The following is a 25,207-nucleotide window of genomic DNA, read 5'->3' as shown; positions in this document are numbered from 1 at the left end:
GGGGTCAAGGTCAACAGGCGGAGATTGGTGTTTGTGGAATGGGACTCTGCAAATTTTTGGTCGATGTACACAGACGCGGCGAGTAAAGACCTTGTATCACACAAATAGAAACAGCATAGAGTGGCAGCTGCGCGCGGCGATTGAGCGTTAGAATGCATGGGGCTGTAAAACAAGTGTTAAGGAGACCATTGTTAGTGTAGCTGAGTTCTTGACCTCCAAAACCGCGCTCAGTTGTCATAGCAACATCTCATGGGATAATTGCATCTTTGCCTGGGTTCATCATCGAAGCATAGCGTTCAAGGCAATACGTGCAGCGTAGGAACACATTGAGCGCGCGTCTTGCAGATGGCCGACCAGCGTGCAGAAGAAACGCGGGGGGGTGTCCAAACAATCTTGCAGAAGATTGAGATCTCGTCTAACCTTCCCTATACGTTATTCCTCCATTACCGTCACCTCAATGGCGGAGGTAAAGCCTTATTGGTGCGTTACGTCGTGTGCTAACGGGACGAAGTGGCCGGCGACCACGAACTCTAGAGGCTGACTAACTAGCTATGTCGGGATATGATCTGTGAGATACTCGAGAAGATCCAGTCTTGGGCGAAGCTTGGTAGTTCAGATATCTGCAAGCGGTATGGATGAAGTATGTATTTTCCGGAAATTGTGGTGTAGCCCCTGTGTCTTGTGCACTATGATGACACCTCAAACACTCACTCGACAGCTCCTACGGCTTCCCCCAGAGGCCATACATCTCACAGCAACGCTGCCCCAACAACAGCCGCAGCCAGAAGTCTTTGTCCTGGGGCCAAAAGCATCGCATCTCCTTTCGAACTACCAGAGACGGTACTGCCAGTCGATGAAGATGCACTAGACGTTGTGGATGCTGAGGAGAAGAGACTTCCGGAATCACTGGTCGAGCTCGGAGCTGAACTAGTTTTGGGTTTGGGAAAACTGAAAGCGGATGAAGAAGAGGATAAAAGACCCCCATCGGCGGCGGAACAGTCCAAGGATGAGGAACCCTGATGCGACAAGTCAACACGCAAATTTCTGGGAATCAATCCGGGGAGTCTCGATTACTTACGCTAGGGCAGCACTTTCCAACGACAGAAGAGCACGTATAGCCGGAAGAACAATAGTCTGTAACGGTCAGCGTTCGCCCCTTATATCGTCTTGATTTATCGACAATCGGGATCGACTGCATGCAGAACTTACAGCCGTCTTGACAGCACGACTCTCCATTGCCCGGGTTGTAACATGCATCGGTTCCACAGATAATGAAGCCTGATCCAAACTGGCTCGCGCACTGGCTATCCGTGGTTGGATCACCGCCATTGCCGTTCGACGAATCCGGGCAGGTGTTGTGGTCTGGGTCATTCGGGTCGTAGCAGTAAACTCCATCAGGGCAGTCTTCGTACCCAGCGCCAAAGCATTGGACACAAGAGGCGCCAGGCGTCGAGCAGGTTTCGCTACCGCCAGCGCTCCCTGGGGAAGATGTCGGCGCAGCGCCCGAGGTTGCACTGGCAGAGCTGGGACAGGTATCTATGCCATAAGTCTGATCACCAGGGAGATAGCACTGTATGTCGCTATTAGGACAATTGATATATCCTGTCCCAAAGCATTGGACACAAGTGCCGGAGCATGTCTCGTCGGTGGAGCGTGCCGCGAGCTGTGCTGGGCCCTGGATTAAGCGCAAGCGAGTTCCGGGTTGAAACTGGCGTACTGCAGCTTCATTGGACTCTTGAGAGCGTGCTAGCGCGGCGATCGAAGCGATACAGAGGGCGACTCTGATGAACATATTGGGCAAGCAAAGGTCGAGGGAAGCGAATTAGCGTTGTTGTGGCAAAAGAATGGGTGCGAGCGTAGCGAGTTTGGGGAGCCGCGAGAGGATGCTGGCAACCTGTGGACCATTTATACCATATCACCAGTTGGCCTCGCAGTCTTGAGCAAGGCGACAAATACCGCTAGCCGAAATGAAGCCTGCTACCTTTTCCATGATGAGGGTGGTAGATGTAACCGAGGAGAGATTGAGTAGAACTCTAAACCCTGGGGTCGAGGCAAATAATTGGATGACGATTCCAAAAGTCTCTTCCTGTATGGGTCTTGATGAGACTTTGACTCTGTGTAGAAAACCGCGGAGACTATATTTCTTAACCTGAACAATCTCTCCCCACCGTCGATCATGTGTACGTTCTTGGTCTTCCCTCAAACATCCCACGAGCATGTAGAGTTGATTTTTGGTCAAGCCTACCCGAGGACAACCAGTTGAAAAAGGATGGAATGGTTTCCTGCCTTTCGAGAGGTATGTAGTCGCTGTAGCCGAGGCGCGAGCAATTTGAACGGATAAGCAGTGAGCCGAGAGTCTCTGAGCTCGGACGCGAGTTTTTATTCTTTGTTTAATGAGGTGTGAAGACGACTTACGTATATAGTATGGCAGTACAGTTGAGGCTTCCCCATATTCTAAGAGCCAGGCCAAACCTTATCCATTAGCTTCAAATACAAGACATATGTATAATTCGATGTTATGCTCAACAGGAGAATCAGAATCACATAATGGTGAATGGTCAAAGGGAGTTTCTCTCCTGAAAACGGAATCTTGCCGCTCCTGGAGTCATCCATCTGCTCCATCTTCCCCATGGACTGCAAGATCTCTCAGCAAGCATTTTTGCGACTTTTCGACCCAAGTTTGTGGCCACGGAGATGACAGGAGAGCGACGATCTTTGCCCAGCTCGGGGATCCAAAATGCGGTAACTTCGCCCGCAGGAAGGAGAGGCTAGTCGGTGGATCTGAATGTATGTGCAGAAGTGCTACATATGCAAGCAAGCTGAGATTACAGAGTAATGTATATGACATCCGGTTCATGAGGTTGAATTGTTGTCGCCTCAGAGTCAAAAAAGGCCAGTCATTGACGGAGCTTAGCCCTTTATGGTAATTCTCCATTGGGACTAGCTTCACCATCATTGAAGAGTGGTGGTACAGTATTACACGCCCATCCTCATTAGGTTAGCGCCTCTCTTGGCACAACTAAGGCCCGCCTAATTATTCTGCTCATGCTAATCCTTACCTAACAGTGATGTAGAGACAATAAATCATATATATTGGTGCTTCAGAGCTTGAGGATAGCATTAAGTGGAGAGACAGTCTGACTCTCTAACAGCTAAGAGAGATGAATCGAAGAGCAGATAACCATAACTGGTGAGTCTTTAATGGTCCTTAATATTTAGGTGGCGGCATATGGGCGCACCTAACGGAGTAGTGGCGGCGCAAATTAAAATTATTGCTGATTGGGAAGGTTACCCGCACGGATGGGTAATACCACCTTTCGGACTGCAATACCCACTAGCCCCGGCACCTTACGGCCGGCAACTTCTCGAGAAGCAAACTACGATCTGCCCGTGGCCGAAAAGCCCTGCTTATGTAAATATGGAGGACTCCGCTAACGCTCTCGTACGATTAGCTAATCATTCGGTGGTTGGATTGAGTCCCCCATTTTCCCGCAAGATCTTGGGTACACGTAGTGTCAGCGCCTGTATGACTTCCCTTGCTTCGTCGCCCGCATACCGCAATGACAGAGCATGCAATTTGTTCGAGCTGGTGCGTCGACGCACTGATATGAGTTTTTAGTCAAGCAACTCAACCTCCCAACCGCACACCACGAGCCGCCCCATCATCTGGCAGCTCGTCAACTCCGTCCCATTGCTGACATCGTATCCGTATTTCGTATTCGCTTTCCCTGCTGCCTGAGTCGGAATCTCCTCTCCTTCACCGACGAATCGAGGTCGCACACCACGCATTCGTCAGTCCTTCGTGCCTGCGGAGTCCATATCCGCCTGTTGCATAAGCATCGGGTTTGCGAAACAAACAGATTCGTATTGACACTGTTGCCACTTGTACGACAATCACTGCGACTCGCGTAGTCGCAATCTGATACCGCGGACCTTGCGCAAGGTCTGTGAAGACATCCACAATGACCTCTACCGAAGAGAGTGAACAGCACCAGAGCCCGCCAGAAGAGACGAGCGGACACAGCGCTGGAGGGTCGAACGATGCGGTTCCCAGACCGAAGCGGATAGCGTGCATCCTATGCAGGAAGCGGAAGCTGAGATGCGATGGGAACAAGCCTAGTTGCGGAACGTGTTCAAGATTGAATCATCACTGCGAATACTCAGAAGAACGGAAAAAGAGTGGGCCTAAGAGAGGTTATGTCAAACTGCTGGAGGCTCGCCTTAAACAGGTGGAAAATCTGCTGGAATCGAGAGATACAAACCCGGAAGAAACTCCCCAGGCGCCCAAGGCGTCTACGACACTTGATGAAAACACACATCCGTCAATGGCCTCAATTGATATACCCAACCTGGGCTTGGTCGATACTTCAATGTCCGGAATGATGGACACCAGTTTCACAGACCCGATGGCCGGGATCCAGGATTTCGCCAGTATGAATGTAAGCGATGACTTCTCGTGGGAGATGATAGGTCTTGGCCTAGAGGAGGCACTGCCATCACGCGAAGTTATCGATGAACTGTATGTGACTGACAGTCTTTGTGGTGTGTCAATGCTTACTTGTGCAGGAACGAGATCTACTTTGAGAAAATCCATCCCTCTCTACCAATGATTCACAAAGCCAGATTTTTGGCATCAATGGATCTCGCTCCGCACATGCGACCGGCGGTCTGCCTGAGATATGCCATGTGGACTCATGCATGTGGCATCACCCCTAAGTACTCGGCATATACTGAACATTTCTACGCGAGGTCTCGAAAATACGCCGAAGCGGATGAGATGCGGGGCCATGGCGAGAGCATGATCAGCATTGCACATTGCCAGGCATGGACTTTACTAGCTTGCCACGAGTTCAAGCTCATGTACTTCCCGAGAGCTTGGATGAGTATCGGGCGCGCTGCCAGGTTGGCGCTCATGATGGGTTTACATCGACAAGATCGGGTAGGTCTGGATGTGAAACAAACTCTGCCACCTCCTCGTGATTGGACAGACCGCGAGGAGCGACGAAGGACATTTTGGATGGCGTATTGTCAGGATCGCTATGCCAGCATTGGAACGGGTTGGCCTATGGTCATCGACGAACAAGACGTAAGGTTCTCGAGGCGTGCAACTGTAATATGCTGACACGATGTACAGATATTGACAAACTTGCCAGCCAGTGACGAGGCATTCAACACATCCAAGCCAGAGACCACATTGCAATTGTCAGATATCTTGAAAGGAGAAGGTACATCTTCGCTATCTTCTTTTGGCGGTGTCATTCTGCTATCGACACTCTTCGGCCGTAACCTTACGCATCTGCATAGACCTGATGAACACGAGAACGATCACGATCTGAACGGTGCTTTCTGGAAGCGGCATCGGGCACTAGACAACATCCTTCTCAATACTTCTCTATCACTCCCCGCCAATCTTCGCCTTCCGGCGGGTATCAATGATCCTAACACTGTCTTTGTCAATATGAACTTACACACTGCCACAATATGTCTGCACCAAGCTGCAATATTTAAAGCGGATAAAAACCGCCTGCCAGCACAGATCAGCGCCGAGTCAAAACGGCGTTGTATAGTCGCCGCAGACCAAATCACCAATATCATGAAGATGATCAGCCATCTCGATATGGCCTTGGTATGGAGACTTTCCAGCAGAGGAGAGTGTTTGCTGACTTTTTCTCAGATGAATCCCTTCCTCGCCTTCTGCCTATATGTCGCGTCTCGGGTTTTTGTACAGTACCTAAAGGCCAGGCGAGATGATGCCGCAGTCAAATCTTCTCTTCACTTCCTCCTAGCGGCCATGCACGTCCTAAAAACTAAGAATCCTCTGACAGAATCATTCTTGGTTCAGCTAGATGTCGACCTCGAAGGTAGCGGTCTTGATATACCCACCAACTACTCGCGTTGGAAATTTGGTCGCCGCCCACCCGTACGTGTTCTGTTTTCCTGAGTTGCCTTCTTTCGCTGACGTCTCATTAGGGGGAGGTACCTGTCAACACCGACACAGTGAGGTGCTCTCCGCTATTCGAAATACGCCAATCTCAAAACACAGGCGATACCGCCCCCAAACCCACCCCCAACTCACAATGGTCGAATGGGGCCAACCCCAATCTGGCAACCATGAATAGCTCCTACCCAAGTCTTTATGGCAATGACAGCTCTACCAATACCTCAAACCTCGGTAATATTGGCGGAAATTCGTCTACGGAAGGGTTTGAGAATATGTACGGTTTCTCTCTACATTCTCTAGGGACCGAACAATCGCCACAGAATTCCAATCAGGAAGGATCAGGGTCACGATCACATTCAGGTCATCCAACACCATCGACATCCTCGAATCACAATTCAAGCACTTCGTATACCAGCCCTCCCACGAATCAGACCGTGTCGAGCAATAATAATAGCGGCTCACAGTCTCAACAGTCTCCAGGAGGGTTCCCATTCGGTCCACAAGACAGCTGGAATATCATTGGATCTAGTCAGGTTGCATCAGGTCCATCGACAAGCCAAGCACAGAACATCAACATTGCCATCATGGGCGTGACTCCAGGCCCAACTGGAATGACACCAAATCCTACGGGTATGACGCCAGGATTGGATTCGTTCTGGCCCCCGGAAGGCATGACCGATGGCAACGAGTGGATGTTCGGATGGTCAGGATCACCCCCGCAACCTGGCCAATGAGCGCCTCTGTGACTATGAGAAATGTCAAGGAAACCGATTAGATAAATGAGCATTCTATGTACCAAAATGTGATACCCCTAGCTCTTTTGCCATGCCGTTTATAACCCGTCTTCCAGCCCCAGCTGTTTCAGACTGTTCAAAACCTAGGCGTAGATATGAAGACTTTCAGTAACCTAGATGTAGGCCGAGTGTGCTGCAGGATGATCATTCAGAGAAGAAGTCAACGTATATCGACCATTGGAGTTATAGGGGCACAGGAGTCCATTGATTTAAACAGGCCTCGGGTCGAGAGTTGAGTCTGAGCAGGCATTGATTAAACATTAGATCCTGTCCCAAGGTAAACCCGTCCCAGTCGCTTTCCAAGGAGATCAACTTATGACAAAGTGACCCTCTGCACTTCACGGAGCTCACGCATCTTCTCCTTCGTCGGAAATGTCACCTCCATACACGTAAATGTCCCCTACCAACTTGTACGTAGCGTCCGCATCGTTGGATCGAAGCACAAGCAGAAGATCGAGCTCTTGAAACAGACATACAAGATCACCCTTCTGTACATCATCAGGAGCAACACCGAGGCGACCCGCAGCTGTCAGGCATACTCGCTGGTGGGCTTGGGTAGGCCATAGAGCATACAGAAACGAATACACCAGATCTGCTTCCTCAACAGTGAAACCCGAGTTGGCGAAACGCGTTACGCCATTGTGCTGCAACTGACGAAGCTTGACATAACTGTTCTATGCAATCTTTAGATCCGGATCCGGAGGTGCGGGTGGCCGCCTGCCGCCACGAAACAATGTATCTGCAACCAGAGTTCCGCGAAGAATGGGCTCCCTTTCCCCTGGATCATCAGTGAACCTGATGGTAGACACGTCTCAGTGCTCTCAGCAAAAACCAGACCAGTCCCGAAGAAGAGAAAGCTTGTGCTGCTGCACATGGCTTGCCACGTGATATATCACGTCCGTAGCCTTTTTTCCTCGATTATTCTGTCTTCACACAAACACAAATTCTGTTTATCATAAAGAATCGTAGTCGTCCAAGCCGAGTACGGCAAACAACGAGCCATTTAGTTGCCGGTACGCATTTACCGTGCATCATTCCCGCTCCGTGAGCACGCCTCTAGCTCAAACCTAGGGGACATTCCGCGCCTGGCCCATTCAGCGAGGCTCACTCTACTTCGTACCCGCGGGCATACATTGAGATTGTCCAGCCAGTATCCACGGATATGGTGACAGTACCCGCGGACACAACCACCTGGGGCGCCCAGATCCAACCTCAGGCCCTAAGAGGGCTAAGCAGCCCAAGCAGCCTAAGCTTTGCCCGTGGCGTGAGACCCCATCCCCGCTCGGTTCCCGCATGGCCGGACCAGACCCCGGATTTCGCTTCCCTCGCAGAGAACTCTGTACGATGTTGTCAGCTCATCCACGGTGGAGGGTGCAGCCTTCGCAGCTACTTAAAGGCCTCATTCCCTGATCAATCCAGATGGCTCAGCCAGCACTTCCTCGAGCATCAACATTGGGCTGGATTTTGATTGGATTTTCGACATCCTGGTCCTACATTACAACAACCCTCAAGATCAATTCAAAATGAGGCCTTCACGGTATGCTGTCGAGGAATTCAATGTTCCAACCCCTCCTGAGGTCTACAACTACCGAGTCTATGTGCTCGCTGCCCTATCTTCGTTCGGCGCCTTCATTTTCGGTTATGATCTTGCTTTCATCGGCACGACTCTGGCCCTTCCTTCGTTTCAAAAGTGAGTACCAGTCCCTCGATTTCTCAATCTTCTGGCTAAACCAGGATCGCGCAGGAGCTTTCACTTGCCCAAGAACACCGATGCCTTTTCGGCAAATATTGTCTCCCTTCTCCAAGCAGGGTGTTTCTTTGGCTCCCTCATCGCGGGTTGGATGGGTGACAAAATCGGTCGAAAACTTGCTTTGATGGTGGCTGGCGTTATTTTTTGCGTGGGTTCTTTGATGCAAACTGTTTCGCATGGCAATGTTGCTGTTATGTTCGCTGGCCGTGCTGTCGGAGGACTGGTAAGCGTCCTTGCGGGTGACTTTGATGACGAAACAATTAACATGGTTCCAGGGAGTTGGATCAGCCAGTATGCTAGTTCCACTGTACCTCGCCGAAGTCTCTCCACCAGCAATTCGAGGCCGCTTAGTTGGGATCTATGAAATCGGTGTCCAGGCTGGAACATGTATCGGATTTTGGATCAATTACGGCGTGAAGCTGAACATGCCTGAATCCGATGCTCAATGGATCACCCCCTTTGCGATACAATTGATCCCTGGTGGGCTCCTCATCTTGGGCATGCTGTTCCTGCCAGACTCTCCTCGGTAAGTCTTACATCAAGTCCCGCCCCCTCCTTGTCGACCTATCACTGATCAAAAATTATCTTTACAGATGGTACGCCCGCTTCCGTGGCCGAGAAGCCGCTGTCAACGTGCTTGCGAAGCTGCGAAATCTGCCCGTGGATCACCCATACATCCAAGAAGAAATGTATCGCGTTATTGATCAAATTGAGCATGAGCGCGAAGCAACCCCGGGAAAAGGCCTCGTTGCTGAATTCAAGGAGCTTTCGAGAAAGGGCAACCGAAACCGAATAGCCATTGGTGTCACCCTCTTCATCTTCATGCAAATGGCTGGTTCAAATGCTATCAACTTCTATTCCCCACGCATCTTCAAGTCCATCGGGCTGAAGGGCTCGAATACAGGCCTTTATGCCACTGGAATCTACGGCCTCGTCCGTTTCGTCGCAGTCTGCATTGCCATCTTCTTTGTGGTCGACCGCTTCGGAAGGACGAAGATGTTGATCTATGGCTCAGCACTCATGGCCGCTTGCATGTGGTACATCGGCGCCTATGTCACCGTTAACGGTGAAACGACAACGAAACATATCTCGGCCGGGGGATACGCCGCCTGCACCTTGATATATGTCTATGCCATCGGCTTCTGCTTCTCATGGGCTGGAGTTCCCTGGATCTACTGCTCCGAGATCTTCCCCCTACGCATCCGAGGCATCTGCGTAGCCATCTGCACGGCCACCCACTGGCTCATGAACTTTGTCATCGCAAGGAGTGTCCCATACATGATTTCAAACATCGGCGGAGGCACCTACTTTGTCTTTGCTTCATTCCTGACGGCGGCCGTGTTCTTTGTTTACTTCTTCGTCCCAGAGACCAAGGGGTTGAATATGGAATCCATGGATCAGCTATTCGGGGTTCCCGGCGCAGGCACACATTCCTTCCCTCATGTTGATGAGGAAAAGGCTCAGGCTGAGACAGTGGAGACGGCCAAATAAACAGGAGGCAAATGGATGCTTGGTCCTCAGGAAAGGGTTTCCGGATGGAACACTTGGGCGCTGGCTTTTAATGAATGTTATGTTACCAGTTGGAGCGCCTGCTCTCGATGATGTGTATGCCTCTAGATTGTCATTTGTATATAACTACCGCTTCAGTCTCTTTTCTACGCAGACTTGTTCCCTTATTTCTTGTCCAATCGTTTCTTGTCTGAAGGGGCAAAGCAGATGGAGCTTGCACCTCAACCATGCTTCTGATATGAAGGCTGCATCCCGTCCAGGAAGCCCATAAAGCTCTGGGCATGCTCTGGGCATGGTATCATCCAGCTTCAACATTTTGCGCCAAAACTTCCAAGCTTTCTTTCCAGATCCCAGGGCAGCTTTATGAGGGCTCACAGAAACCGTATGAGGAAATGTCAATTGTAGGCACTAGACCTATGGGGCAATTGGCCTCTGTTGGGCGTATAGCGGTCCCGGGAACTCCCTGGCTGTTAACGAATCGTGCTTAGGAAAAATAAATCAGACCACCAGGTTCACCGTCCGACAGATAGGCTTGCGGAGGATTGCGATGGATGTTGGTTATCATGATACAAATTGAGTCACTCCGGCGCCAGACACCAGTGCCAAACGCCTTAGATGCTATAACTTTTCCCTTTCACGCCGCTTCCCGCGCAGGTGACAACATGCTCACCACGTTCTCATACACCATGAAGACAATTCCACCACTAAAGACCAGTCTGCCAAGTCGCATGGTACTTCCTCGCCAAAATCCCCTGACGCCGGAGGTGACGAACACGTCCCGAACCGCGTTCATGGTGCTCATTCTCGCTACACCCTGTGACCGGGTCTTGATTGTGTCGAGGGGCTGTGTCATGTACACGGTGACGGTTCCTGCAATAGCTCCGGTGGCAAAAGTGACAAGGCTGTTGTTGGGCAGGTTCTTTTGCTTTCCGTACTCTCTCAGAACGTTGTAGGAGCCCATACGCACTGCAGATGTGGCAGACTGCTTCATGACGGTGGGAACCAAGCCTCTGTAAAGGCCGCTCAGACCTTGCTCTCGGATGATGGTCGCAAAGGCATTGGCGCCTCCTTTGAACCGTTTCTGGCCTTTAGCGTCGTCGATCCTGATGGCTAATGTTAGCAGAGTTGGCTGGGCCGTGGTATCGAGGAACTCACAGAGCCGTCTTGAGCCGCTCCGTAGGTGTTACTGCTACAATCGATTCGACACAACCAGCAGTAAGCCCTGCCAGGACGCCACGGGAAGCAGAGAGCCTCCCTTGGTCGTCGGCAAACAGATTTCGGACAAAGTCGAATGACAGAAATCGTACTCCCGCTTTCAGCATTGTACCCTGTGAGACATTAGTCGAAATGGTCATTCGAGCAGTCTGGAAAGAGTCACGTACAAGAATCAGAGTCGAGCACCCGGTGTAGATGGCACCAACGCCCTCTGATCGGGCGGTTTGGGCAATGGCGAGCAATGGATTCCGCGTACTTCCATGGGACCCTTTCAGCTGTGCCTGTGTCTTTGCGAATTCGAATGGGTACTCGAAAACTGTTAGCTGTAAGACCTAGGGAGCGAAGCATGTTCGAGTACGTACTGTGACTGCTGCTTCGATTCCACCTGCCACGCTTCCGGCGAGCAGCGACACGGCTGGATGAATCTGCTTTCTCTGGTCCAGGGGTCAGCTGTAAACTCCTCAGGTATGGGCAGCACAAAGTACCTTGTTGGCGCTTGGAAGTGTGACTGATGGTTTGGGAACGGTCAGTGGAGGTATAGAAGCCGGAGGGCTTGCCATGGCAGCCATGTTGCTCGGGAGTTTGGTCTGATTGCTGTGGAAGACCTAATACACCTTGCTCTGTCGAGGTCAATCACTCGTAACGCAGTCGAAAGCTGCCGAGTCTTTGTCTTTAAACCCCATGAGACTGCTCCATGAAATGAAAGCCATCACCCAAACGTCTGGATCTTCACTTTTCCATGATCTAGGTGGGCCACAAAGCTTGCCGGATCCGCACCGAGATTGCCGTTGTCTGGAACGATGGACTTTGGCCACGCCGCATTATCCGAGGCGACATGCAGTAATTTTAGTACGAGAATCTGATAGTTCGGCGGAAACGAGAGCAGTGAATATCCGCGGCTGTGGCTTTTCCGTTACCTCTCTCTCTCTCTCTTTTGTTCATCTCCAGCCGCGGAAGGTTCAAACAACTTCACCACCTCCCACTATCTCTGGCAAAAAGCCATGGATGGCAGTCTGCCCACTACAACGAGGAAAGGAACTCCGCGGCAACGGGTGTCCAAGGCCTGTTCCTTTTGTCGACACCGGAAGGTAAGATTCTGAGAGCCTGAAAATCTTGCAGCGTGATCTCAATGCCACGACCTAGATTCGGTGCAATAATGAGCGCCCTCGGTGCAGTAATTGCAAAACCTATGGCACCGTGTGCGACTTCTCATCGCCCGGCCAGTCTGCCCGGTACGTCGTCCCGTCATAATGACCTACTCCGTGTTGACTGAGCGATCAGCAATGGCCCCTCACGGCCACGCGCAACCCAGTCTTCACGAGCAAATTCTCGTCCCATTAGTGAGCCTTCTGGCACAAGTGCTCCAGGCCGGACCCCGGACGAGATCGATCCACAGTTGAACAACGATCTGCCCGAAGGTTGGTACACTATGGTACTCCGCATTCCATGTGCTGACTGTGCTTAGAAGCCAATCCCCAGAACCCAGATAGCTCGTTCCAGGAGCGATCAGTCTCTCGCATAATCTTTTCAGATGATGGGGGTTCGAGCTATCACGGTCAAACCAGCGCTCTTTTCGAGGACAACCCTTACGACCGACGAAAGTCCAAGGTCGCTCCAGTACCAAGGCAATGGGTACAGAAAGGCTTGATGGCCGAGGCGGCACTACAGCGTGAGTACCATCTCCGACCACGGCGATCTGTGGTAACTCGTGAGGTATCCTACAGGCCAGATGGAGATTATTAACTACAAGAATGGTGTCCTTGATTTCGATGGAGTCGAGCCAGAGCTGGGCATGCATCTGCTGGACCTTCATTGGAACCGACAGCACCATTCCTTTCTCATCACATACCGCCCGGCCTTCATGCGTGATATGGCATGTAACGGTCCTTATTTCTCGAAGATTCTCCTCAATGCGATCTACTATGGCTCTTCGAAGTTCAGCACTCGACTGGAAGTGCGACGCGTCCCAGGCGATGTTCGAACGGCTGGCTGGAAATTCCGCCAGCGAGTTAGAGAGCTTCTGGGGAATGCTTTGGATGGAAGCGAGATTACAACCATCCAGGCACTCTTAGTCATGGCCAACTCTTTGTTTGCCCTGGGAGACGAGAGAAGTGCTGCTTGGCTATACTCTGGACTAGCTTTCCGCATGATCATTGATCTGGGTATGCACGCGGAGGCCCCAGCACTCTCCAGTGTTCGGAAGCTTAGTGATGAGGATCTTGAAATACGCCGCAGAGTGTTCTGGGGTGCCTACGGTGAGTTGCATACGTCCATTTTGGCCACAGTTTCACTAATAGGGTATAAAGTGGTGGACAAGATCATGAGTCTGTATCAAGGGAGACCGGTCAGCTTACAAGAAGCAGACACGAACGTCCCCATCTCTTTCCTTGACGAATTCGAAGAGCACGAAAATTGGATTCCCTTTGCCTACACTTCTGATAGCAAAAGCAACTATGAAGGAAGTCCAGCATATAGCGTTTCGACGTTTACGGCGCTCTGCAGCTTGTCGGTCATCATGAACAAGATTCTCAACAGCATTTACGCCGAGCGGATTTTCGATCGAAGCTCTAACGATCTTGCACAAATACTCGACGACCTACATTCCAAGCTGGAGAGCTGGTATGCCTCGCTAGCACCACATCTCAAATTCGATCCGATCAAACAGACCTCGATCACACCACCTCCACATACCCTGTCTTTAATGTATGTCAAACCATATCCCGCGGACCTTCCTCACTAATTGTGTTTCAGGGCGGTATATAACGTCCTCCTTATCCTCCTCCACCGCCCTTTCGTGGCCGACGGCCACCTGTACAATAACGCTCGATCGATACCGGTCAATTCGCTTCTCACGTGTGCAAATGCGGCCACCCAGATTGTAGGGCTCCTGAGAGCCTACGACAAAGCATATTCGGTGCTGCGCGCGCCGTACTTGATTTCCTATGCCACATATGTCAGCGCCACGATACATGTACGCATCGCGGCCAAGCGTAACGCAGCGTCAGACGCGCACAAGAGCCTGGGAGCCTGCCTGGCAGTTTTGGGACAAAACCAGGAAACAAACTTTGCTGCGAGAAGGGCGAAAGCCATTGTCGAAGGGCTAATTTCCCGACTCAATGTTCAACTCCCGGACCCTCCATATGAGTTACATCTCCCCCAGGATGACATCGAAGTCCCTTCGGATAATGCCAGTGCTACCAATCCGGTTCAAGTGGCTGCAGTCGAGGAGCTTAGGCCTGACGGGTTCTCTCCAGGACTCGACATAGATGCTGTCATCCAAAGCTTTGCTCCTGGCAGAGAGGCCGGAAATGGCCAGTTCAATCCTCCGGAGAACAGCCAGCGATTCTCCGAATCCAACCTGAATCGTCCGCTCATGTTTGGGGATAATCCTCCAGGTTATAGCTCCCAGGGGCTTTTCCAAGGCAACGCCAACCAGAACAATGAGATTTGGTATGATCCTTTCATGATGTCGGCTAATCAAGTGGACGACGTTCTTTTTGGCTTCAACGGTGCAATGCTGGACGAGTTCTCATTCACTGGACTTGGACAATGATTTTGCCCAAAGTGGCCAAGTAAATTCATGGAGTCCACCTACAGCAGAGACCTAAAATCAATGAACCACAAGGCTATCTTTGATAGATTGCGACATTCGATTCTCTCGTGGGGGCCGTCTTATCCGCGGATACGGACTTGAGAGTTGCGCTACCCGGCCGCTTACTCGCTCCCACGGCTGAAGCCATCAACTGGGGAGCCTCCATCCGCTACCCGCGGCTACGAACACAGACTTCATTCCATGCCATGTTGTATGTCGATCTTTATGCTGCGGTGGATGTTGTTTTGCAACACTATCCGCCGTCGTTTTGGATGTGGGAGCACTGGGTCTGGGTTGAGCGATTTTCGAAGCTCCGTTCAGGACGATATAAACTACAGCACAGCAAATACCGAATCGCAGCTATGGAGGCAAGGATACCGGGCAAGTACTTGCATATACGTCTTTATCGGCCCTAATTACCAGTTATTCCTCGGATCAGTCCACCACTGTACGGTACCTCGATGCTTGCAGGTCGACTCATCTTCAGACAGCCTTCACTACGCCGCAACCACACCACACAGAGGCATTTCGCCCAAGTGATCACTGAGTCCCGAACGATGATCGCCAAACCCGAGACTCCTCCACCGCAACTCACATATGCAAAGCGTACTCGCCATTCACTGCCTGCCTCTTGGATGAGGTCCGGCACCTCCAAAGGCCTCTTCATCAATCGAAGTCACCTTCCAGACTCAATAGAAGCATGGACGCCTTGGATCCTTGCGGCTATGGGTTCTAAATGCGAGGATCCTCGACAGCTTGACGGGATTGGGGGAGCAACTTCGACAACGTCCAAAGTCGCCGTGGTTGCAAAGTCGAACAAGCCAGGGGTAGACGTCGAATATACCTTTGCACAGGTTGCCGTGGGAAAGGAGAAAGTGGACTACAGCGGAAATTGCGGGAATATGGCCAGTGGAGTTGGACCTTTTGCTCTGGAAGAAGGGCTCGTCAAAGCAAAACCAGGGCAGACTCATGTATGTGTGTGATCTGTACAGCAATGAGTTGTGACTGACATGTGATAGATTGATGTTCGCGTACTGAACACCAACACCGGCCGGACCCTAGTCGAGACAGTCGCCGTGGACGAGGACGGTTGCTTCCGTGACTATGGCGACTACCAAATGGCAGGGGTCAAGGGCACCGGCAGTGAAATCAAGGTGGCCTTTGTAGAGCCGGCGGGATCGATGACAGGCAAACTCTATCCCACCGGAAATCCAGAAGACACCATCGTGATCGACGCGCCACGGAACGGCGATGGCCCCTTTTCGGTTCAAGCCACACTCATCGACGTCGCCAACCCGTTCGCCATCGTCGATGCTTTGACCGTCCCCTCACGATATGTGCAAGGATCACCCGAGTGGCTGACCATGGTTGAGGACATCCGACAGAAGGCGGCAGTGATGATGCGTTTGGCCCCAAGTGTGGAGCAAGCGGCTCTGACTCGAGGAACACCCAAGATCATGTTCGTGTCACCGCCGAACGACGGCAACCCGCTCAGCACAAGCCCGGACATCAACGTGCTCGCCATGAGTATGGGCCAAATACACCCCAGCCTGCAACTCACCGGCGCCGTATGTCTGGCATCGGCGGCGTGTCTTAAGGGTACAGTTGCGTACAGATATCGGAGAAGGGAATTCCCTGAAGTGTTGAGTGGCTACGACAGCTCCGACAACTCCGACAGTGACACCGAGCCCAGCAAAACTGTCCGGATCAGCCATCGAAGCGGAGAGATATCTGTCGGCGTTCACACCTGTGGAGACCGGCAGGTTGAGAAGTGTATTGTGTCGAGAACAGCTCGAAAACTGTTTGAAGGAAATGTCTTGTTTTATGTGTAGGTGGTTGTATATAGCGGCATTGACATGTAGATTTCTGTTCGGAATGACGCTGCTACTATGAGTAGTATTAATACGGTCTGGTGTGATAACATGATACTACTGCATCCGTAAAGGGAGCTTCACTCTGTTCCCCGATCGGGGCTCGGGTGCGAGTAGTTCAACTACACGTTGGCTTACGGAAAGAAAAGCAGCCCCGTAGCCTACAACGTCCTGTCCATCTTCCTCAGCCTCCCTACCAAAAATAGCGCTCGAGCCTTCCCGTCCCATCACCGCTGGACCAATGTACTCAAATTCTCTCGTTCCCTTGTTAGGTACATGGCCAGCTTCAGGCTAGGCTCTCAGCACTCACGAGTCTTTCCCGATCGGTTTCGCAGACGGTACATTTCGAGAGGAACTGTGTCTAGCTCCATCGAAGCACAAGAAGTGTTCTTTTCTATGTCAATGATAAGATGGAATCGTCCGTCGTTTAGTCCTCCAAGGTTTACATAATCCGTCGTCCAGTCGTATTTGTGCCTAGTTTGAGAGTAGCCTGCGAAGTCGAACCAGTCCTACGCAATTTGCTGGAATTTATCATGCCAATGCTCGTGAGCTCGAATCATAACCCGTTTAGGAGTGTTCTTCGTTGTTGAAGCCATTACAGCACTGTGAAGTAAATAGAACAGCGATGGAGGAAATGATGTTGGCAGAATGCTCCCAGGGGTAAATAAATGGTTGGTTGATTCGTATGGCTGGGACGTCCACCTATGTCGGGGTAAACCCGGGTGAAGGGTCGCGACCGGGGTGAGCACAGGGCGGCATGACCCTCGTCCCGAACGGGGGTAAGCTCGGCCTGAATTTACCTCCTCTTGGCAAGTCGAAGGTCGCCTCCGCGAAATGCGACACGTCGAGTATAACCTCTTCACTTCAAAGCGAACCTCTCGCAGGGATGGTACCCATTGCGCAACGGAAACACCTGGGCCGCGACAAATTCAGCGCCCAATTCAGCCTCCTCAAGACGCAGCAGTACATCGACCCTGCTGCTCGTACTGTCACCCCGACAATGTACGTAGTTGCCTCATAACGATGCCTCCTCGAGTACTTGGGTTGCCTTTCGGCCTTGTCGAATCTTTGGCTGATCCCTTGTCTTGCCTCCCACAGCCACCGAACAATATCCTGGAACGCTTCTGGGGGTCTCATTGCGACTGGTGCCAATGATAAGACGGTTCGAGTATGGAACCCAGAAAGGACCAGTCCGCGAAGTCAAACCGAGCTTCGTGGGCATGGTCATGCAGTAGAGAAGGTTCTGTTTAATCCGGTACGGGAGTTCGAATTGGCGAGCTGTTCCTCCGACGGAACCGTACGATTCTGGGATACAAGGAGCAAAACATGTGTCACGAAACTCGACGTTGGTGGTGAGCCGTTCACACTCAGTTGGAGCGCTGACGGCAGCACATTGGTCGCTGGGACAAAAGTATGCATATACACCTGAGCCGCGACTTGCAGACAATGCTGAGACCTGCAATAGGGCGATGTCCTCATTCCCATTTCAACAGCCATTCCCTCGTCCCCCGTCGTCCTGTCGAGGCATAAACAATCCCAGCAGACAAACCAGACTACGTTCTCGAATGCCTACCCACCAACAGACCTTCTAATCACTCGCGGCGATGGCTCGGTCCAGATACTTGATTTCCCATCCTTCCAACCCTTGCACACCATATCCGCGCATACCTCGTCGTGCACCGCTATATCGTATTGCCCGAATGGAAAATATGTCGCCGTCGGAGGCTCTGATGCCATGATATCTCTATGGGATACTACTGATTGGGTGTGCCGGCGGACCGTCTCAAACTCGAGTTCCGGAGCAATCAAAGGTCTCAGCTGGTCCTGGGATGGCCGATACGTGGTTGGCGCGAGTGAGGAGATGGGCTCAGGAGGCGGCGAAGGCATGAGCTCTGGCTTTGAAATATACCATGCCGAGACCGGAGATGTTGTGCATACTATAGCTACAGGGACCAGCGGTATCCCGGCCGTCGAATGGCATCCGAATCGTTATTGGCTGGCATACACCCAGATTGAAGAAACGAGGCAGGGAAAGTCCAGTCTGAAGATCATTGGTGCAGCTGGAGGGCCCTCCATCTGACTCAACAAGAATATTGGACACGTCTTGTTCACATCACAAGTGACATCACTCGAGGAAGCTTGAGACACGATCCATCGCCGTCCGAAAGCATCCCATCCAGAGTCCAGGAGCCCCTCGGTTGGGGATCTATACGGATTGGCTTGGCCCACTACCAAGCGGAGCATACTTACTGAAAGTGAGTATCGGAACCCAATGGGCAAACTCATGGCTTTGATACTGCGATTTGGCCTTGTAGGATCTGACAAACCTTGTCTCCCTTTTGTATCACAAGCGTCTTACTTCTGAGGAGGCCCTGAAAATCCGCTTAAGGTTGTGACGGGACACCACCTGTTCCGAACCTACGTACGATGATGGTCACAACTCTATCACAAGCGCATCGCACGAGACTCGTCCCGCGACAGTTTCTTGTCAAGTCCTGGCCCACGAACTTTAACAAATGAGGGTATGCATCCAAGGCGAGGAAATTCTAGCGTCTAGCAACAATGCCGCAGCATTAGCGATACTTCTAAAATATAAGAGCTAAAGCATGACCTCGAGCCATGTGCAACAGCCTTTGATTGCAATGGTTTTTGTGGAGGACCCATGTTGGTCCTGTTGGGAATCTTGAGTGACGTTGGATCCGAGACAAACAATGCTGGTGAAGGCCCTTTATACCTTCAATCTCTCGCATCAAGCTGAAAGCTTATGGCAGCCAATGAAAAGCTATATTGATTCGAGTCTTCCATCCTGCTCGCTGGAACACAAATCTACAATTCTCTTCGTTCCCTTTGACCCTTCCGGCGTTGTAATACTAATCAATCAAGCGGTTTAGAATTCAGAAAGTCAGACAACGTCACTCACTGACCGGCCGTCAGACCCTTTCTAGTAACAATGATCTTGGGAAAGTATATCTTCACTTTGCTAATCTTTAGGAAGGCGTCTTCAGTCCGATCTACACAGGGGGCTCCCAAATCCCCATATGCGAGGGCGCTTCTGTGCCCCTTTCGCGCTATATTTGTGAAGGAACACGGGATACCCATATGCCCACCCCTGCTTGTCTGACGCCGTGTTTGTATTTCTAGAAGAGCTGGAGGTAGAGCATACGACACGAAGAATCTCCTTCCAGCTGCGGGATCCGCTGACAGGCCAACCTTTGCCTAAATTCATAGATAACCCAGTGAACGATACGGGGTAAGCGGAGCTCGAGATGGCGTCAATAATGCCGGAGTAACTTGTCGTATTCTGCATGGGGGTTGAAGCGTGGAGTGCGGAGCTTAGTGCGGACTATTGCAGGCTGGCGTCGTCCCTTTCTACGCCAGATTGCCGAACTTTATTCAACCGGAGTCATGCGACGCGGACGACTTAGCCGCCCACTTGTGATTCAACATTTGGCCTTGACTCCGGAGTATGGGCTTGGGTAATTCTTGCTGAGGTTTATTAGAGAAAGGTCGCTGCAGTCCATGCCGATGCCTTGATGCTGCGCTTACAGGCACAACTCGCCGCCGTTGTCGGGTTTAACCCCTCTCGGGCTCGAATTGACGCTGCCCTAACCCTCAATCACCCCCATCTCGGTGAAATGTCTTGACGCCAAGTTACTTTGGAGAAACAACCTGACTCTTGCTTGCCACCACCTCCGCCACCACCTCCGCCTCTGACAGCATCAGCTCGAGTCTGAATCATTCGTGGATGCGACAAGAACGTTCCTGCTAGCGGGCTTTTGTATCCGGCGGAGGGGCAGGGATGAGTTCTTCTCTTTCGACCGTGTCCGTCCAAAACCAGAGCCTTCGAGGAGAACCCATGAAAAACTCCGCGTAGCCTCACAACCCACGATGTCCACCACACTGTCCGCAAAGAAGGCATGCGACGCCTGCCACCGCCGCAAAGTAAAATGCTCCAGGGGCCAACCATGTACAAACTGTGGTCAGATGAACTTGCAGTGTACCTATCTCGCAATGCCACAGAAGAAAGGCCCCAAAGGTCTTCGCGCCAAAGTCATCTCTGAGATCCGTGCGACGCAGCAACAAGCAAGTCCCTCTGATATCGCGGTCAACGATGCCGAACAACCGTGTTCGTTCAAGTTCAACAGCATGCCACCGCCTCCTTACTCGCATAGCACTGCGTTGCTCTCTAAGCAGACGATCGACACTTGTGTTGAGTTCTACTTCGGTAACATGCCTACCACCGCATGGATTTTGAACGAACACTCACTTCGTGAGATGATAACCTGTCGTATTGCAAGCGACGCGGAGGTTTATTGCTTGGCGGCCTCACTATGCGCTTTTGTCATGGTCCAACCTGGCATGAGCCTTGCGGTTGGGCCTGGGAGCCACTACAAGGGTGAGCCTCCAGAGCATCGGTACGGATATGCCAACATGATCCTCGACGAGATTTCTCGGATCCGGAAAAACATTGATTACGTCGGGGCACCCACGGTGAATTCGATCCACATCTCGTTTTTCTTGTTCAGCTGCTATTTCACACTCGAAAAGCAGAATGTATGCTGGTACCATCTTCGTGAAGCAGCAACCCTGGCTCAAATCATGGGGATGCATGACGAGTCGTCCTACGCGAATGGCGACGATGTCGAGAACATGTACAAAAGAAGGATGTACTGGCTACTGTTTGTTACTGAAAGGGCATACTGCCTCGAACGTCATCGGCCATTGACACTCCAGCCAACCATCGAACTTCCGGCCCCTCAAGACATCGGAGAAACAGAGGTCATGAACGGGTTTCTTTACTTGATCAGTCTATTTCGGTGCATTGATGACGAGTTTATGGCTCTATGGAATAAATCTAAAAAGCGGGCCTCAGCTGCATGGCTGTCAGAACTGCAGCAACAACTCACGGACGCCCTACCACCAGAACTGAAAACGACGGAAGGTCAAGCAGCAGATGTGCGTATCACTTTTCATTGGTTGAGGGTTATGGTATGGCAGCTCTCCATCGCAAGCGGAGCCTTATCCTCCACTTCCAACAATGTGTCCATGACATTTAAATACCCGATCGATGTGGCTAGCGACATGATCCGCGACATTGAGGCCTTGTCCAAGCAATCCATGGAGGTACATGGCATTGGACTCATTGAGAAACTCTTCGATGTCGCTTGTACTTTAACGGATGTTATTTCCTGCGTTCCTTTGGGTCCTTCGGCTGATGGTTCAAGGTCCAGCACCGAATTGCTCGACCGATATCTGAAGCTGATTTCGCAACTTCGCGGTGGCTCATCTCGTTATCTACCCTTACTTCTAGCAAAGGTTTCCGAAACCATACCTACAATTACGCCACCTGCCGAGGCCCTGCGCATGAGCATCACACAAGGTTACGCTGGTGCGGCCGACAAAATATCAAACACCGTGCAATACACATCTTCTACAGAAATCGGCACTGTGAGAGCCTCTCTTCTTCCTCAAACACACCGGCCATATGGCTCTTACAGCCCCAGCACTTCGGCTAGCGAGGTGAATCTCACACCACAAAGTGTTGTGACTCCACCAATGTATTCTGGTCCCGCTGGCCTCGGTGCACAAACACAACCTCTTCCTCCCCGCAGTCGGCCGTCCATGGCAGGAGCTGCTCAGAGATGACTGTTTGCGAATTGACGTGGGGGATAATAACTGGACATCCAGCATCCAGATGGAATCTCCGCACCTCAAATTCCCTAATCTCTTGCAGCTCTAGGACCGCTGGGCTCAATCCCTGATGCCGTACAAGCCGGATCAAGAGGCGAGTCGACTTAGATTGAAGCTATGTGAAGGGCCGAATCTCACGCCGCAAGTTGGACGCCGCCTAACCTGATCGGCGGTGTCGTACCTTTGTTAGCCTCGCCAAGCTCTCTTGCCATCGGATGAACCGGACCATGGAGCAAAAGCGGCCCGTACTGGGCTATCATGTGACAAGATCGTCATGCGTGGCGGGGCTGCGGCAATGGCTCCCAGCGAGATCTCTCCAGAATGGGATCCCCAGAGTCTTTTGTACGCACGGCAGCGAGCAGAGGCCGATCACGCTTGGCGCTGGCGGCCATCCGTGCTGGTCAATGGCATGTCGTGACCATTGTACTAGTTCCCAGACGTCCCTGATGGAGAACACCAATCGGTCCGAATATAAGTTCATCCAATTACCAGAACGAGCCTCCAACCAAAACGGAATGGCGTAGCCGAAACTTCCACGTATAATATTCTTTATGCGGAAGATCCCGCATCTCGGAGATGCTCACTCGTGCCTCACCGTGCAACACATTTATTGTTCGAACAACATGGCTTTCTGAAAGCGATGGGCAGGTGCAATTAACAGACACTCGCGCGAAATTCGGCAGCTTCATCCTCCTTGTACGCTTGGTGTCTTCTCAGAACAGGAAACATGTATTACGCTCACGACGAAGAGATAGGCTCGCCTAGCCAGACTTGCTACAGCCAGTCACAAAATGCAACGATGAAGCGCGATAGCGATTCCGTCTCGCTCAGCCGTCATTCTCCTATAAACCACATTGCTGAGGCATCTCCGAAAACTGATGGGTTGCAACAAAAGGATGGGACACTACGCGGAATGTCAGCAACAACACCCAACCTAAAAGAAGTGACCTCTGGTGCGAAACATGCCGCCGAAACTGAAAGGAAGATGGCCTTCATGGAAGGATTGAGGCTCTACCCGATGGCTGTATTCTTCTCATTCGCATTATCACTGGCTGTGGTCATGGAGGGTTATGACACTGCTCTTTTGGCCAACTTTTACGGGATACCTGCATTTGCCAAAAAGTACGGATCTCTCGCTATGGTCAATGGCGTTGAAACGTACCAGGTCTCGGCTGCGTGGCAATCAGGACTCACCAATGGGCAGCAATGTGGTCAGATTATTGGCCTTTTCATAAACGGCTTTGTTTCAGAGCGCATTGGCTACCGTAAAATGATGCTTGGGTGTCTGGTATTCGTTTCAGGTACCATATTCATCACTTTCTTTGCCGTGAATGTGCACATGCTACTCGCAGGTGTCCTTCTTTGCGGGTTGCCATGGTAAGTCAAAACCTAGCCAGGGAGGGTGGCTACTGTAGCTAATGTCTGAACAGGGGCGCGTTCCAGACCTTGACCACGACATATGCGGCCGATGTCACCCCTGTGGTATTGCGTCCATACCTGACGACGTATGTCAATTTATGCTGGGTCATTGGATCCCTCATCGGGTCCGGAGTGCTCCGAGGCTTTTTGGACAACACGACCCAATGGGCATATCGCATACCTTTTGGGATCCAGTGGATGTGGCCGCTCCCCATATTCGTGGTTTGTTGGTTTGCTCCAGAGTCGTGAGTTTCATGCCGAAATCAAAATCGCTCACAGGTAGCTAACATGAGATAGACCTTGGTGGCTTATTCGCCACGGCAAACTCGACCAAGCACGAGCTACTCTCCTGCGGCTAACGTCCAACGAAAACCCGGATTTCAATGTCGAGGATTCTCTGGCCATGATGATTCACACCAACGAACTCGAGTTGCACCAAACAGCTGGAACCTCATTCCTTGATTGCTTCAAGGGCGTTAACCTCCGTCGCACAGAGCTCACTGTCATGACGTGGGCCCTTCAGCAAACATGCGGTTCTGGTATGATGGGATGGGGAACTTACTTCTTACTCCAAGTCGGTCTCAGTTCGCAGTCTGCATATAATTTGAGTATCGGCCAGAACGCCATGGGTTTCGTGGGAACCATAGTCTCGGGGGTAAGTTGTACCATTCCATAAAAGATTGAGCTTCCTCTCTCGTCACCTGTCTCTGACCCATTTTAGTTTCTCATGCCGCATATCGGCAGGCGTACCCTTTACCTCGTCGGACAGATCGGCATGCTCATTATCCTCCTCACTATCGGAGGCCTGGGTGTACCCGGCATAAGCAGTTCGACCGGATGGGCTACTGGAGCACTCTTGTTGGTTCTCACATTCGTATACGACATTACCGTGGGACCTGTGTGTTATTCACTTGTGGCGGAGTTGCCTTCGACACGTCTACGGATCAAGACAGTTGTCCTGGCCAGGAACGTCTACAACAGTAAGTCCTTTTTGCAAAAAAGCCCGCGGCAAGGAAACATTTTTGGGGGCGCTTGCTAAGTCTGATTTCACATAAGTTCTCGGCATCGCCGTCGGAACCCTCCAGCCTCACTTCATGAATCCGACGTCGTGGAATTGGCAAGGCAAAACTGCTTTTTTCTTGGCCAGCACCTGTTTCTTGGGGTTGATTTGGGTAAGAGGCATCATTTCTCCCGAGCGATTTTCTGTCTGTATGCACACAAATCTCACGTCGCCTCTTTTCAGACTTACTTCCGGCTCCCCGAGCCCAAGGGACTCACATACGCGGACCTTGACATTCTCTTCGAGAACAAGGTCAGTGCCCGCAACTTCCGCAGAGTTCATATCGACCCCTACCGGTCGGGACACCTTGTAGTTGCAGATACCGAGAATGTTGAAGCCGGCCACGAGGAACTCCACCGGTAGTG

General features: G+C 51.5%; 9 protein-coding genes across 9 annotated transcripts; 7 read left to right on the top strand and 2 right to left on the bottom strand.

Moving 5' to 3' along the window:
- Positions 1-749: 749 nt before the first annotated feature.
- PV08_08587 (uncharacterized protein) lies at positions 750-1,792 on the bottom strand (the record flags this gene model as incomplete). Its single annotated transcript, XM_016382912.1, has 3 exons — positions 750-1,016; positions 1,079-1,134; positions 1,210-1,792. 3 exons carry the CDS (start codon positions 1,790-1,792, stop codon positions 750-752), a joined length of 906 nt encoding a protein of 301 aa, XP_016233615.1.
- A 2,170-nt stretch (positions 1,793-3,962) lies between these two features.
- PV08_08586 (uncharacterized protein) lies at positions 3,963-6,675 on the top strand (the record flags this gene model as incomplete). The annotated part of the gene is made up of 5 exons (XM_016382911.1): positions 3,963-4,519; positions 4,567-5,086; positions 5,135-5,626; positions 5,675-5,920; positions 5,971-6,675. The coding sequence occupies 5 exons, from the start codon at positions 3,963-3,965 to the stop codon at positions 6,673-6,675; spliced, it is 2,520 nt and encodes an 839-aa protein (XP_016233614.1).
- Positions 6,676-8,258: 1,583 nt separating this feature from the next.
- PV08_08585 (uncharacterized protein) lies at positions 8,259-9,976 on the top strand (the record flags this gene model as incomplete). Its single annotated transcript, XM_016382910.1, has 4 exons — positions 8,259-8,425; positions 8,480-8,708; positions 8,761-9,011; positions 9,079-9,976. The coding sequence occupies 4 exons, from the start codon at positions 8,259-8,261 to the stop codon at positions 9,974-9,976; spliced, it is 1,545 nt and encodes a 514-aa protein (XP_016233613.1).
- Positions 9,977-10,628: 652 nt separating this feature from the next.
- Positions 10,629-11,778, bottom strand: PV08_08584 (uncharacterized protein; the record flags this gene model as incomplete). The annotated part of the gene is made up of 5 exons (XM_016382909.1): positions 10,629-11,097; positions 11,150-11,322; positions 11,377-11,517; positions 11,572-11,643; positions 11,695-11,778. The coding sequence occupies 5 exons, from the start codon at positions 11,776-11,778 to the stop codon at positions 10,629-10,631; spliced, it is 939 nt and encodes a 312-aa protein (XP_016233612.1).
- Positions 11,779-12,210: 432 nt separating this feature from the next.
- PV08_08583 (uncharacterized protein) lies at positions 12,211-14,762 on the top strand (the record flags this gene model as incomplete). The annotated part of the gene is made up of 7 exons (XM_016382908.1): positions 12,211-12,297; positions 12,353-12,441; positions 12,491-12,627; positions 12,675-12,878; positions 12,934-13,464; positions 13,516-13,912; positions 13,961-14,762. 7 exons carry the CDS (start codon positions 12,211-12,213, stop codon positions 14,760-14,762), a joined length of 2,247 nt encoding a protein of 748 aa, XP_016233611.1.
- A 596-nt stretch (positions 14,763-15,358) lies between these two features.
- Positions 15,359-16,633, top strand: PV08_08582 (uncharacterized protein; the record flags this gene model as incomplete). Its single annotated transcript, XM_016382907.1, has 2 exons — positions 15,359-15,772; positions 15,821-16,633. 2 exons carry the CDS (start codon positions 15,359-15,361, stop codon positions 16,631-16,633), a joined length of 1,227 nt encoding a protein of 408 aa, XP_016233610.1.
- A 925-nt stretch (positions 16,634-17,558) lies between these two features.
- On the top strand, positions 17,559-18,752 carry PV08_08581 (uncharacterized protein; the record flags this gene model as incomplete). Its single annotated transcript, XM_016382906.1, has 3 exons — positions 17,559-17,674; positions 17,771-18,083; positions 18,138-18,752. 3 exons carry the CDS (start codon positions 17,559-17,561, stop codon positions 18,750-18,752), a joined length of 1,044 nt encoding a protein of 347 aa, XP_016233609.1.
- Positions 18,753-20,683: 1,931 nt separating this feature from the next.
- PV08_08580 (uncharacterized protein) lies at positions 20,684-22,318 on the top strand (the record flags this gene model as incomplete). Its single annotated transcript, XM_016382905.1, has 1 exon — positions 20,684-22,318. The coding sequence occupies one exon, from the start codon at positions 20,684-20,686 to the stop codon at positions 22,316-22,318; it is 1,635 nt and encodes a 544-aa protein (XP_016233608.1).
- A 772-nt stretch (positions 22,319-23,090) lies between these two features.
- Positions 23,091-25,205, top strand: PV08_08579 (uncharacterized protein; the record flags this gene model as incomplete). The annotated part of the gene is made up of 6 exons (XM_016382904.1): positions 23,091-23,740; positions 23,794-24,027; positions 24,080-24,437; positions 24,504-24,762; positions 24,839-24,954; positions 25,026-25,205. The coding sequence occupies 6 exons, from the start codon at positions 23,091-23,093 to the stop codon at positions 25,203-25,205; spliced, it is 1,797 nt and encodes a 598-aa protein (XP_016233607.1).
- Between the last annotated feature and the right edge of the window lie 2 nt (positions 25,206-25,207).

Source organism: Exophiala spinifera, assembly GCF_000836115.1.
Source record: "Exophiala spinifera strain CBS 89968 unplaced genomic scaffold supercont1.6, whole genome shotgun sequence".
In the NCBI taxonomy this organism is placed as follows: domain Eukaryota; kingdom Fungi; phylum Ascomycota; class Eurotiomycetes; order Chaetothyriales; family Herpotrichiellaceae; genus Exophiala; species Exophiala spinifera.
Note: the sequence above shows the minus strand (reverse complement) of the source record. Positions and strands in the feature narration are given on the sequence as shown.